The sequence below is a fragment of the Marmota flaviventris genome, chromosome 13 (assembly GCF_047511675.1).
Source record: "Marmota flaviventris isolate mMarFla1 chromosome 13, mMarFla1.hap1, whole genome shotgun sequence".
Lineage (NCBI taxonomy): Eukaryota > Metazoa > Chordata > Mammalia > Rodentia > Sciuridae > Marmota > Marmota flaviventris.
The window spans coordinates 93751849-93765428 of record NC_092510.1 but is presented as its reverse complement, the minus strand read 5'-3'; the positions used below and the strand labels follow the sequence as shown (position 1 = coordinate 93765428).

The window sequence follows — 13580 nt, the reverse complement described above, 5'->3', positions numbered from 1 at the left end:
TCCTCTACAACCTAATGAGATCTTATCTCCAAAAAAATTTAATTAAAAGGAATGGGGATGCAGCTCAGTGGTACAGTACCCCTGGGTTCAACACCCAGTTCTAGAAAGAAAGGAAAGAACGCACATAACTTATGACTCAGGATGGGCTGGGTAGACAGTACTTAAGCATGGGGGAGACCAGATATCACCCTGTAAAATTGATGCATCTGTCCTCGGCTATTGCTCCAACAAGGACTCTACCTCTTAGAGTATTGAAGGCTAAGATCATACAACTGTCTAGTTTGTAAGGTGTTGGCCAGTATAGGTAAGAATTTTTATTTAAAAAACTAAACCAAGTCAAAATAGAATGCCTCTCCCCTTAAAACAAACAAAACAAAACCCTTCTCCTATCCAACAGTCATTGGAAAGGCTGGATATGGTAGGCTTCTATTTGGGGTGTGTGTGTGTGTGTGTGTGTGTGTGTGTGAGAGAGAGAGAGAGAGAGAGAGAGAGAGAGAGAGAGAGAATATGAAGAGAGAGAATGAACAAGAATGAGACCACGACCTTTCAGCCTGGGAAGTCAGAGCCTAAGGTGGGGGATCAGGGTGTTTTTTTGGTTCCTAGCTCCAACATGGTTATCAGATCCTGAATGGAACACTGAGGGCATCCATGTGGAAGGGAGGGGATGGCAGGGTAAGGAGAGCATCTGAACTGCAGATTAGTGTGCTCAGAGTATTGGGCTGGGGAGATGAGGATACGTATGTAGGAAAGTGGGGATAGTGGCATATGGGGATATTGGAACTTAGGTGAGATCTGGGAGGATCCACATGGAACGGGCGGCAGCAACAGTGGCTCAGCAGTGTTCAGCAGGAAGGGAGGCTCCAATTTGTGAGGGGTGAAGAGTAGAGACTCAGTCCTGGAGGTCAGAGGGCAAGGTAAGCCTCTGGGTGGGGAAGGAGAAAGGGACAGTGATAGAAGTGTGGTTCCATACAAATAACTAAATATGCTCAGAAGATAGAGGCAAGATGTTTCCATGCCGCAGACAGGATAATTTGTGGAATATAGTCATAAATATATTTTTTAAAAAAGGAAATTTGAATGATTCCTATGTTGGACTGGACTTAGAGCCATTGGTGTGAACCCAAGGCTTTTGATAACGTGAAGATAGATCCAGAAATAAATAGAGATGTTTGAGGCCTATTGTGGGTCTGTGTGTATTATGCTCCCCAGCTTTATCCACTGAAAGGGCCTGGTGTCAGCAACCCCAAGCAGCAGTGAACATTCCTGGTGTTCAGATCCTAGTTCCTAAATACCATTCCCTACTAAAAGAGACCAGGACTCCTTGAAGAAATATCTGATTCCAGGTCTGGGGCAGGGAAAGTATAGGATAAGCCTAGAATATCTTTATTGCCCTAAAGTAAGGAAGTACTCAAAACATGATGGGGAAATGTCAGACACAAATGTGAGCTTGAAGAGCCACCAGGTTTCCACTGGTCAGATCTGGGAGTGTCAAAACAAATATTGATAGCAAAAGATTGTAGCTCACTGAATAAACTGGAAACCATGTGCCCAGATAATATAAATAAGTAAATGTATAAATTGAAGTTTCAAGGAATGGAATCTTTACATAAAGCATCACTCCACAAAATATTTATTAAATACATAAGGAAAAGTGTCACCTCACAGTAGAGACATCAAATTAATTTGTTAAATGATCAAAACAAACATCACTGGTAAAGGGACAAATTGAAATTTTAATCATAAGAAAATATCAGGCAATTGAGAATCATTCTACAATGGGTGGGGCTCACTGTCCAGGTCATATAAATCTAGGAAGGACTGAAGGCTGCTCCAGAGGGAAGACTTGAGCCTCATAATTACCAAAGGCATCAGAGGATTCTGCTCTGGATTTGTGTCTGTGAGGGTATTAGTGGCACCCTTGGCAAAACTTGACAGGCCCTGAGAACTGGGGGCTCATGCTGCATGCAGGATAATTTCTTGAGTATGATGATTAACTATAGTTATGTGGGAGAATATTCTTGTTGGGATCTATTGATGATGGGTCAATGTCAGCAACTTGTCCTCAGTTCAGGAACTAGAAGGTTTTTAATACTGTTTCTACAACTGTTCTGTAAATTTAAGACTGTTGTAGAGCAAAACATATATACACATAAATTTATGTCCCTCCTCTGTGAGAAACTTGTTTGATTATCAGAGTTCAGGTTAAAACAAGCTTATAGTTTGGACTCACCCTCTTTTTCCTTAGGTTCAGTGCCCAAAACAGAGACCGCTCTGGGCATGAACACACCAAATCTGATTTGCTGCCAGCTATGCAACTTACTGATTTGAAACAAATCACCTTTCAGAACCTCAGTCTTCACATCTGTAAAGTGGGGTGGTTGGGCAGATCAAGTGCATAACAAATGGATACCAATGTAAACTTTCTGCTGTTATGTTAGCACAAAGAATTCCATGGATTGAGAAGAGAAATGGCTTTTGGATCATTCTGAGAGCAGTGTTTCTTTGAGCATTTTAAAGGCGAATCTGTTTTAAATTGAATAATTTGTACTGCTTTGTATGTCATTCTGTTGTTCAGTTTCACTAATTAAAATGCACAGCCACCATTCTCTATTGCCTGCTGGGGTACTTAGTTCATTTCTGACTTTCCATAATCAGAGGCTGCCATGTGTACCCAGTGAACACTCAATAAAATTAATTGAGGGTAATGATGAAGACAGGATCCACAGTGTCATCGTTATTTCTCCCAGCCACCCCCGCTGTGGAAGCTCAGATTGTTTGCATTTAAAAGTTGTTGCTATGGAATTGAGGGGAAAGATTTGCTGAGAGCTTATGGTATATGATCCATAAAAGGCGGTCATGGTAGGTGTCTCACTGAGTAGAAAATGTCAAACTCAATGTAGGAGGATCTATTTGGCTCCTATGTTTGAGCCATACGCAGTGTCTTTAGCCCAATCCTGCTTGAATATCAAACCTATTCCTGTTCTGGGGCCAGCATCTCCCCCTCAGCCATGAAGGCCCAGCTCATGTGTGCCCAGATATTCTGTAGGTGTCTTACTAAGAACTCAGCTTTGCTTTTGTTACTTAGGCCTTTTATTTCTTCCAGGAAAGTCAGTGGAATGAACTTCTTGAAACTCTGCACAGACTTCCCATCCCTGATCCCGGAGTGTCTGTTCATCTCAGTGTGGTAAGTGGAGCAGAATAGCAGGTATCCCTGAGAAGGCATTTCGTTATGAACAGTCAGAGGGACTTGGGCCAAGAAGATCGTCTTTTCTCATCTGTGCCTCCCCGACTCCTACTCTGAGAATACTCAGAAACCTCTAGGCTTCGAGGAAAACCAGGAGGTTGAATTTCTTCCTTTCTCTTAGATTTCACAAGACACCGAGTGTCCCAGTGTCCTGGGGCTATTCTCTGAACATCACTCCTTCACCAGCATCTTCTCGATTGCAGATGCTGGGCTAAATAAGATGACTGGCCCCTGACTGCGACTTTAGCCCCTGGCCTGTGCTCCCTGTATCACCCTTTGTCCCCCATGCTGCTGCACATTTCCTCTTGTTGAAGGCCACCCTACACTCTCAGCCTTCAACAACACCTCTCCCCTATTTGCCTGGTAGACCACACATATCCTTCATAATCAATTCTGATTTATTTCCAGATAAATTCTTCCTTGACTTTGCAGGCTGAGGCTAAAGCTTTCTCCTTTGCCCCAAGCATCTGGCACACTTTGCAGTGCATACCTCCACTGTATTGGAATGATCTATTTTCTTTTCTCCATCACTGGACTGAGCATCCCTTGAGGACAGAGGGAGAGTTTCTGGCCTACAGTGGTAATCATTTCTTTTAATGATCCCCCCACCACCCTTAGCTACCAGGGATTGAATCCATGCTGGGCAAGTGTTCTACCACTGAGCTACATTCCCAGCCCTAGTTTTGAGACTGGGTTTCACAAAATTACCCAGGCTGGTCTTTAATTTGAAATTCTCCTGCCTTGGCCTTCTAAGTAGATAGGATTACAAGCATGAACTATCATGCCTAGCATTTTGATTGCTTTTAAATATATGCATGTTTTACAGTGTGCTAGAATGGAAAATCCTGTGAACTATCTACTAGAAGATTTCAATCCTTGTAAACTATTTTTCTAGTGACCTAGTGAAATTAATCAGTACCTTTAATTTTGTGAGCCTCAATGTCTTCATCTATCATATAAGGCATCCTAAGAGGTGTATGGGATCTTTTTCATATTTCAGTTACTGGAATTCTCCAGTTCCCTAGGTTGAGCCCTTGTCTCTAAGTTCATTGAAATTTCCTTTGGCCAAGTATTGATTATTATCCAGAAGCTATTTCCCCTGTGTCATAGGAAGTATTGGCCCAAGAAGTATTCACTTTCCAACTTCATTAGAACCACATACAGTGTTGGTATTCAGTGGTTAGGAAATTGTCTAAGGAAAATTAATATTTCCTATAGCTTTTTTTTTTCAGAATCATGATAAAATTGGAAACCATATTACTATCAATAACTAATAAAGTTGTTGTTAAGTTTCTAATTTATACTAAATCTGTATCCCTAATATGCAAAACACTGCCACAAAATAGGTACTAACATTTTCATTTCATAGACAAAAGCTTTAGAGAGGAAAGGTTACTTACACATTAAAGTCTTGTGGTTTAGAAATGATAAAATTTGAATTTTCAACCCAGGGCTAATTTGAAAGCCAGTGCCCTTTCCACTATGCCACGTTTGTTGTAAGAGGAGAGGAGGGAGGGTTGAAGGGATTTATAGAGGTTTTTACTCATTTTATTCGAGCATAAGAAAATACCTTATTACAAAAATTCTTGTAAGTCAGATGGAAGTGTCTAGAAAAAAATGAACAAATGGTCTTTAGACCTGCCCAAGTCATTGCTAAAGCTAAGCAGCCCTGCCTTTGTCTCTCTCTCCCTTTTCCTAAGCAGCTTGATCTCACTGCTTCAGTCTGTAATGACATCCGACAGGTAGCTGTAGAGTAGCCCAGCTGGGTCACCAGCTGCTGGGGAGGAAGGGCCACTTCTTCCCCCAAATGGTTGCACAAGCGGCATTCTGCCAGGCCTCAAGGACAAGCCATCTCAGGGGCAGGAGGAACTGTTGGGGTGTGCATCTGTTTCATGTGAGTGGATTCTAGGAATGTTTCTGACCTTCCTTAGTCCCCAGCATTTCATGGGCAATGGAGCAAGATAGAATCTCAAAGGACAGCCTGGGCACTACTTGGTTTTGGAATTGCAACCACTCAGTATTTACAATCCATTGCATTTGCATAGGCAGGTTTCTCTTTTTTCTTCTTCACTAGGAATTCCTCTTTCCAAATTGCTTTTTCTGATTTTGAAGGGCTGCTCTCATCTAGGTTATAAATCTCAAATGTTAATAAAATGTCATTCTTGGAATTTTGATTTTTAGTTGCTCTCTACAAAAGAATATTTCCATGTGTCCATGTGTCTGATATAGGTTCTTGAGAAAAATAGAAATAGCAGTTGGGAGCAATTATCATTTTATGTTAAAATACTATTTATTGAGTGCTAAGCACTTCATATATATAATGTTTGTTCTTTACAACTACTTCAAAATAGATATAATAATTCCCATCTATAGATTCTAAAACTGAGGTTCTCTGTTATTAAATGAAGTTGCCTGAGCTCACATATCTACTAAGTGGACAAGAGTTTTCTCACTGTGCCAAGCCATTAATTGATGATTCTATCACTCTATGTACATTTGGTGCTGTACATTTCCTGATGCTCCCTTCTTAGCCATTTGGTATAGAAGTTGGTATTTCATGGAGTTATTTTGAGCCTTGTATTTTGTTTTTCTCATTTTAATCCTCATGTTAAGTTGAATTAATTGTTGACTAGTTTCCATGCTGCACCATCTATTGTGATACTTCATAGGTAACATTTTGGCATAGACACACAGATTTTGGAATAATGCATTGCAGAATGTTTTTAAAAATATTTTTGTAACACTTTATTTTTACTTTTAACTTTTTTATTTTAATTCAAGTTCCATTAGGCATAATTTGCACATAAAAAGCACAAGTATAACTGTTTGTTACAGTGGAAAGGGTATAGCTCTAATTATATGGACCTGGCTTCAGTTCTGATTTTGCCACATATTAACTGTGAGATCTTAGATGAATTACCTACCTCTTTGAACATTAATTTATCCACTTGTAAAAAGTAGATAATATATACTTAAAATTTATTATGGAGATTAGAGATAATATTAGATCTATACTATCTGACATAAAGTCTTCCATCTAGTATGTGTTCAATAAATTTCTGCTAAATATTAGACAAGTAGCTCATACTGTTATTGTTGTCATTGTCATTGTTACAATTGTCCCTAGGGCCTTTCATTTCAGAAAATACAAATCATTGTTCTAGAGACAATTATTTTGCAGTTACCTAGGAATAAAGGTTTGGGGGAGGACTTCCTGAAATGTCACTTGGGGGTCCAGGTCTAAGTTTGAACTTAGACCATGGTTAAGTTGACCCTCTCTGCATGTGACCTTTTCTAGCCTTTCATAGTTCCATCTTTAATTGACTAGCACCAGGCTTTTTCCATTCTTGCTTGCCATTGTTCTGAGTCTTTAAGAGCAGCAGAGGCAGTGTCATCAGTTCAGCCTGTTGTCATTTAATTCAGAGACACACTTGTTACATACATGGAGATGTCCCATTCAGAGTCTTTGAAGAGGTCAGTTTTTCAGTTCTGCTGAGTCTCTAGCCACCTTCACTGGCAATCCCACTGGAAGGCAGTAGGCTTCTTTGTGGAGTGTGCTTAAGTGGACAGATTCTCCACTCTCAGCCATCTGCAGTGGTCTCAGCAGAGTAGCCCTTGAGCTGGAGTTGTTCTTAACATCACCTGGTTCTTCAGTGCAGATTTTGGCCCCAGTTTATAGATGGCTGTAATCTCAGCTGTTGAAATGAAACAGCAGGTCTGGTTGATGAAGACCAAGGCTGAGTAAAACTAATGTGATTTGGCCCCTAGAGTCCTCTTGTCTCTGAGCAATAAATTTTGAAACCTGCAACTTTTGTGTATTTAGGAACCTATAAATATTACATGGGAATTTAACCTTTAACTTTTTCATTTATATCCCACAAAGAAGTTCATCTCTCCTAGAAAAGAACTCTTCTACCAAACTCAAAATTTCATGTATCTGATTTAATGTAACATTATCCTAAAAATAAAATTCATAGATATTCCCTATGAGTCAAACTCTGTCTCCTCTTATGAGTAAGGAAGTATCTTTCAATCATATACTTGAATTCTGAGCAGTGTGCTTGTTATATAGTTATACATTCTTACAAAAATACAGAGCTTGTGCTTTTCTTTTCCAGCATTCTTACTTTACTGTGCCTGATACCAGAGAACTTCCCAGCATACCTGAAAATGTGAGTACTTGGGAAGAAAATGTTAAATTTATATTCTTTGATTTCTACTTATTTTTTAAATTAAAGGATTATTTTAGAATGTAATTGTGAAATTGTCATTTTTATAGTTTTTTAAAAGAATGCATTAGCAGGGTGGTACAACCTGAAATGTCTGTGGCTTGGGAGGCTGAGGCAGGAGGATCACATGTTTAAAGCCAGCTTCAGCAACTTAGTGAGGCCCTAAGCAACTTAGTGAGACTTCGTGTCAAAAAAAAAAAAAAAAAAAGGCAGTGAGTGAGGGCTGTGGATGTGGCTCAGTAGTTAAGTGACCCTGGCTTCAATCCCTGATACAAAGGAAAAAATAAGGCATTATAAAAACAAATATAATAGGAAAAATGTATTATAAAAGCAAAGTGTTGAAAATATAGAAAGTAAAAAGACAAGGAGAGATGTTCCTCATATGTCTCAAAGGTAAATCACCTATTAATGTGTCAATATCTCATTGTAGTCTTTTTAGAATATATTTTTACATAGTTAAATCACTTATTACATGAGTGTCTTTCTCATTTCATTCATAAGAATCATTTTTATTCACTACATAATATTCAATGTGCTTATCATTCCTCACTGTTTAAGTTTACTTATCATTTCTCACTGTTGTATACTTACATCGTTTCTCCTTTCTATCATAAATGAAATGTTTCCATATGAATAAAATTCCATGTAAAAGTTTCTTATTTTAAAATAGTAGATTACTTCAAGTAGAATTGCACTTCTGCTTCTTACCCTTGTGTAATTCACTTTTCAGAGAATAAAAGTGTAGTGGGTAAAGCATGAGGGGCTCCTATCTTCTCCCCCTGAGGGCTTAAGAGCAGTAGATTAAAGTGCAAGAGCAGATGGTCCATATCTGCCCTCTGAACAAATTCAGTGACATGTTAAGCCTCAAGGTATGTTTTCAAAGTGTTTTACTATGATTGTAAATAGTTCTGTGTGTGATCAAATATAGAGTAGCCACTGAGGTACTTGGTTCCTTTTTTAACAATTGTGGTAAAATATACATAACATAAAATTTACCATCTTAACCACCTTTAAGTGTACAGCTCAGTAGTTTTAAGTATATTCATGTTGTTGTGCAATATGTCCAGCTCCAGAACTTTTTATCTTGCAGAACTGATGCTCTGTACCCAGTGAACAACTCCCCATTCCCTCCCTCTCCCCAGATCTTGACAACTCTTAAATGGCATGCAGAAATGAAATTGTACAACACTTGCTTTTTGTGCCTGGCTTATTTCACTTAGTGCGATATCTTCTGAGTTCATCCATGTTGTTGCATTGTCAGAATAGCCTTCCTTTTAAAGGCTGAATGAAACTGCACTGTGTATGTATACCCACATTTTGTTTATCTATTCATCCATTGGTAGACATTTGGATTGATCCCACCACTTTGTTATTGTGAATAATTCTACTTCGAACGCTGGTGTACTAATATCTGAATCCCCACTTCAAATTCTTTTGAGTGTATCTTTGATAGCAAAGAGGTGGATGGAACGTGGGTATTTTTTTTTCACATTAGGTAATTAAAAATTCATATCAGAGTTCCCATTGCAACTCCCATAGCTAATGTTTATTGAATTCTCCTGTTGTCCGATAACGTGCAGTACATTTTCCCATTTACCTCTCTTATTAAGCTTAGATGGTAACTACCACAATTATTTTCATTTTATATAAGAAAACAGAAGCCCTAAAAATTTAAGTAACATATTCAATGACCTATAACAAAGAATTGGTAGAATCAGAATTCAAAATTAATCTTTTTGATTTCAAGACTGAGCTTCTATATACTGTTAGCTTTTTTGTGTCACTGTGTCCAAAATACCTGACAAGACACTTATGGGATGAAAAGTTTATTTTCGCACATATTTTCAGAGATCTAGTCCAGTTCACTCAAACTAGGATGGACCTCTGAATATCCCTGCTTTTGGAGGATACCTCATATCCAGACCATAACACATACTATGCTATACTTTGTGCCCATGATTTTTAACCTTTCACCTTCAAATTTTATTGATTATAATAAAAAAAGTATAAAATTAAGGAGAACAATCTTCCCATAATGATAGAGGGAGCCACTATGAACCAGAAAATTTGAGAACTTTTGCAATGTCAATGAGATGATCACTGATACTTATCCATCAGTTTAGTATAAACAGTGGAGGTACCCAGAAAGAATCCTTCAAAAAGTGCAGATACAATTTTAAAAGTAGCAAAAGGCTATTAAAGGATAATTTTCAATTAACATGGAACATTTATAAAAATTGATCAGATACTAGATTACTCTGAAATTTTCAAAAGAGAATAAGTTAAACTTTTATAGGTCCCTATCTTCTACTGATATAAAATAAGACTAGAAATTAATAATAACAGTTTTAAAAATATTGCTGTACTTGAAATAGTGCTGGGGTCAAACAGAATAAAAAATTAAAATTGAATATTGTTTAGTTTAGAAATTAATAATAATGAGAACACTAAACAACAAATACATAAGGGATGTGGCTAAAACCATATTCAGGAAAATTTCATTACTTTTGAATGCTTTTGTAAAAATAATGAATTTAAGTTTTGTGTCGTCCCTCACCTCCCCGCCCCCAGCTCTTTTCAGTTTATTGCATGAAGGAGTTACACTAGTCCAAGTTAAAAGTGGACCCCAAATGGCTACATTATACTAGCTCTGAGGGTTTTAAACTTGAGACAAGGAACAGAAGGGAAATTCTACTTGTTGCAAGGAAATCCTCACTTAGGCTGCAGTGAGCCATAAGCACTTAAAACCCATGAACCTTCAGCTGATCCAATCTCTACCAGGAACTGGCATATGTTCTTGCCCCTGTAGCTGAATTAAGTCTCCATGTTTGGGATGCTCAATTACAGTAATTGCAGGCGATTTTCTTCTTAAATGCTTTCTCTAGTTTATTTTTATTGTAATTCTCAGCGATCCCTCGAATGGTAGTTGGGTCTTCCTGCCATTTCTGTGTTGAATTCTTACGTGGATGTAATCCCCAGTGCCAGCAGGAAGCTGGTCATCACCCTTACTTGCATCAGCAAAGGGGTCGAAAGAGTGGAGGTTCTGGATAGCGGACATATAATTAGATTCCTTTTCCTCAGTGGAAACTGCCTATGGAAGGCAGCTGCAAGAGAAGGCGGGGGGCCGAACTTCGGGAAGGCAAGGTAGCTCAAGGGAGAGGCTACTGAGCCCTGGGTGGCAGTTCAGTGACTGGGTGAACTGAAGTTTCAATTTAAGAACCTAGAAAAAGAATATCAATAAAAAATCCAAAATTGAAAAAGATATTATAATTTAATTTACTAGGAAACATTGTTAATGTAAAACTGAAAATCAAGACTTTTTTAAAAATTGAATTTTTGAAAAGAACAAAATATTTTTCAACTTGATAAATTTGAAAAGTATGAAAATAGAAAATTTACTGGAAAATATGAATGATTAAAGTCAATCTAAGATATAGATAATACAAATGTAGAATAATAACTTAGAAAGATTAATAAAACTCTATTACCATTTCTGCCCTCACTCTTGCAAATATATCATGGTTTGGTGGTTATTTAGACATATTCAAATAACAGATATTATTATTTAAATTTTTATAATTCATAGAAAAGGCAAACACACACATACACAAACATACATAATACAAAAGCAGAAGAAAAGGGCTGAAGTTGTGGCTCAGCAATAGAGCATTTGCCTAGCTCATACGAGGCACTGGGTTTGATCCTCAGCACCACATAAAAATAAATAAATAAAATAAAGGTATTTTGTCCAACTACAACTAAAACAAAACAAAATTAAAAACAAAAGCAGAAGAAAATCACTCAGAATCTCCTAGCATCTCAGAGAAGTCATTTTCTTAAGTTTTACCTTCTTTCCTTTTATATGATAATAGTAGTTGCTTTCAAATTGTCCTGTCTGGAACCCTGAGAATGCTTCAGGATACCTAGAAGGCCTTGCACATGCTAGTCAAGTGCTCTGCCATTGAACTAGAGTACTGGTCCCTGCTTTTATTTTATTTAGAGCACATTAATTTCCACTGTGCTTGGGTAATATTTCATTTGAAATAAAAGGGCTCTATGTATTTTTAAAAAACGTTTGGAAGCTACATTTAAAAAAAAAAACACGGTGGGGATCATACCAAATATCTCACTTTATAACTGTTTTTTCTATAACAATATATTATAAACATTTACTTCCATCATTAAAAAATTTTTATAAAAATCTTTGTTGTAAAAGATTATTATAGAAGTATATTTTTTAAAAAAATGAAAGGCCCTCATTAACACCACTACTCCTCCATCCTAATCCCATTTTCCCTCCAGAATATGATGGGTGGCCTTCTAGACTTTTCTCTATGAATTTATAGTGTTGTATGTATATCTATTGTAGACAGCTTTTTAAACAAAAATGTGATACTATTCATCTTGTTTAGCACTCCCTTTTTTGGTTTTGGTTTAATGTATTCTAAAAATTGTTCCTATCTATTTACCTTATTCTTTTTTATTTTTAATTGTCCTGAGGTTTGAACCCAGGAATACTCTACCACTGGGCTACATTCCAGCCCTTTTTATTTCATATTTTGAGACAGGGTCTCCACTAAGTTGCTGAGAGTGGCCTCAAACTTAAGACCCTCCTGCCTCAATCTCTGGAGTTGCTGAACTTACCTGCATATGCCACTGCTCCTGGCTCTCTATTTCATCCTTTTTAATGATTTATTTTGGGGAGTGCTGGGACCTTTAATATGCTAGGCAAGTACTCTACCACTGATACCCATAGTCCTCATAGTATTATTATTTAATGGTATGTTCATCTTGTGACAGTAATGCATATATTAATGGCTTAAAAATCATATAGTACCGTGTAGTAGTTGTTAAAAAAAAAAAAACAGCAATTTCCAAGTTCTCCATATTTCTCACATCACAGAGGCAGTTACCTGCAAGTTTTCAACAATTGTAGTATTTCCCTTCATATTTTTAGCATGTTCTTAGTGTTACACTAAATTTTTTTCCCCCTGTTTCTTATATCACCTACTGGTTTTTATCATGAAAGATGAGAGTTTAGGTCTTTTACTACCTGTGATCCCCCTCCCCAGAAACATATACACAAAATAATTTGTCCCACCTATTTCTCCTCTCCCATTTTCCCTCTATATTTAGAATAAATTGACATTAAATCAGTAATATTTACATTTTTGTGAATACATTGAAGCAGGTAATAGATTGTTTAAGTTTCCTTTCTTGTACAGATTTTTATCATGTAAGAGTTATTGGATTTCACATTTTCCTCTTTCTTGATTTTATTCCATCATTTTGGTGAAACATTCTCCAACAGTTTCCTGAGTAAGTCTCGCTTTAGCAGAAATGTGTTTAGAAGTTGCTTGACTAGAAAAAAAATCACTCTACTCCTGATATTTCTTCTGGGTATGGAATTCTAGGTTGGAAAGTTCTCTCCTCAGAATTCTGAAGATGTTGCTTAATGACTTCTAACTTTACTATTGCTACTTACAAGTCTTAGCCATTCTGATTCCTGTTATTAACTTTTTTATGATCTGTCATCTCTTCTAACATACTGAAATTGCATAGCAACATGCCTTAATGGATCCATTTTCATCCATTGTGCTGGGCACTTGGACGTTCAATCTGGAAACTCGCACCCTTCAGAGCTTCAAAATTTTCTCACATTATTTCTTTGAAAAAAATCCTTTAATTCTCTCCGTCCTTTCTCTGCTGCTCTACTACAGAATTCATTACCTATTGATTTTCTGTGCTACCTACAGAAGATTTAAATCTTCTATATTGATCCTGTAACTTTTTTGTTGTTTTAATTATTTTCAGTGTCACTCTTATAGTCTTTGCTTTCTTCAACTAATCATCCCTTCCTTTTAAATTTCTTGTTTTGACCATTGTATTCTTAATATTTTTCCTCATTTGTAAGATTGTTATTACTAGATTTAAAAAATTGTTTTTCCCCCTGCATTATTTTCTTATTCTTTTGAGATGGGGTGTCATTGGGTTGCCCAGTCTGGCCTTGAACCCATGGGCTCAATGATCTCCTCACCTCAGCCTCTGAGTGCTAGGACTTCTTGCTCCCACTCCTAGCTTCTGTTTGTCTGTCTTCTGTGTAACTT

At 37.2% G+C, this 13580-nt stretch overlaps 1 protein-coding gene across 13 annotated transcripts in view; it reads left to right on the top strand.

The window, feature by feature from the left end:
- Positions 1–13580, top strand: part of Dennd1a (DENN domain containing 1A) — a 504614-nt gene that overhangs the window by 240115 nt on the left and 250919 nt on the right. For all 13 annotated transcript variants that reach the window (XR_011704159.1, XM_071600929.1, XM_027944539.3 and 10 more), the window contains exons 7-8: positions 3104–3184; positions 7363–7416. Coding sequence is in view for 12 of the 13 variants with exons in the window: in XM_071600929.1 (XP_071457030.1) it covers positions 3104–3184; positions 7363–7416 (135 nt within the window). In the remaining variant the exon portion in view is untranslated. The remainder of the gene's footprint in view (positions 1–3103; positions 3185–7362; positions 7417–13580) is intronic.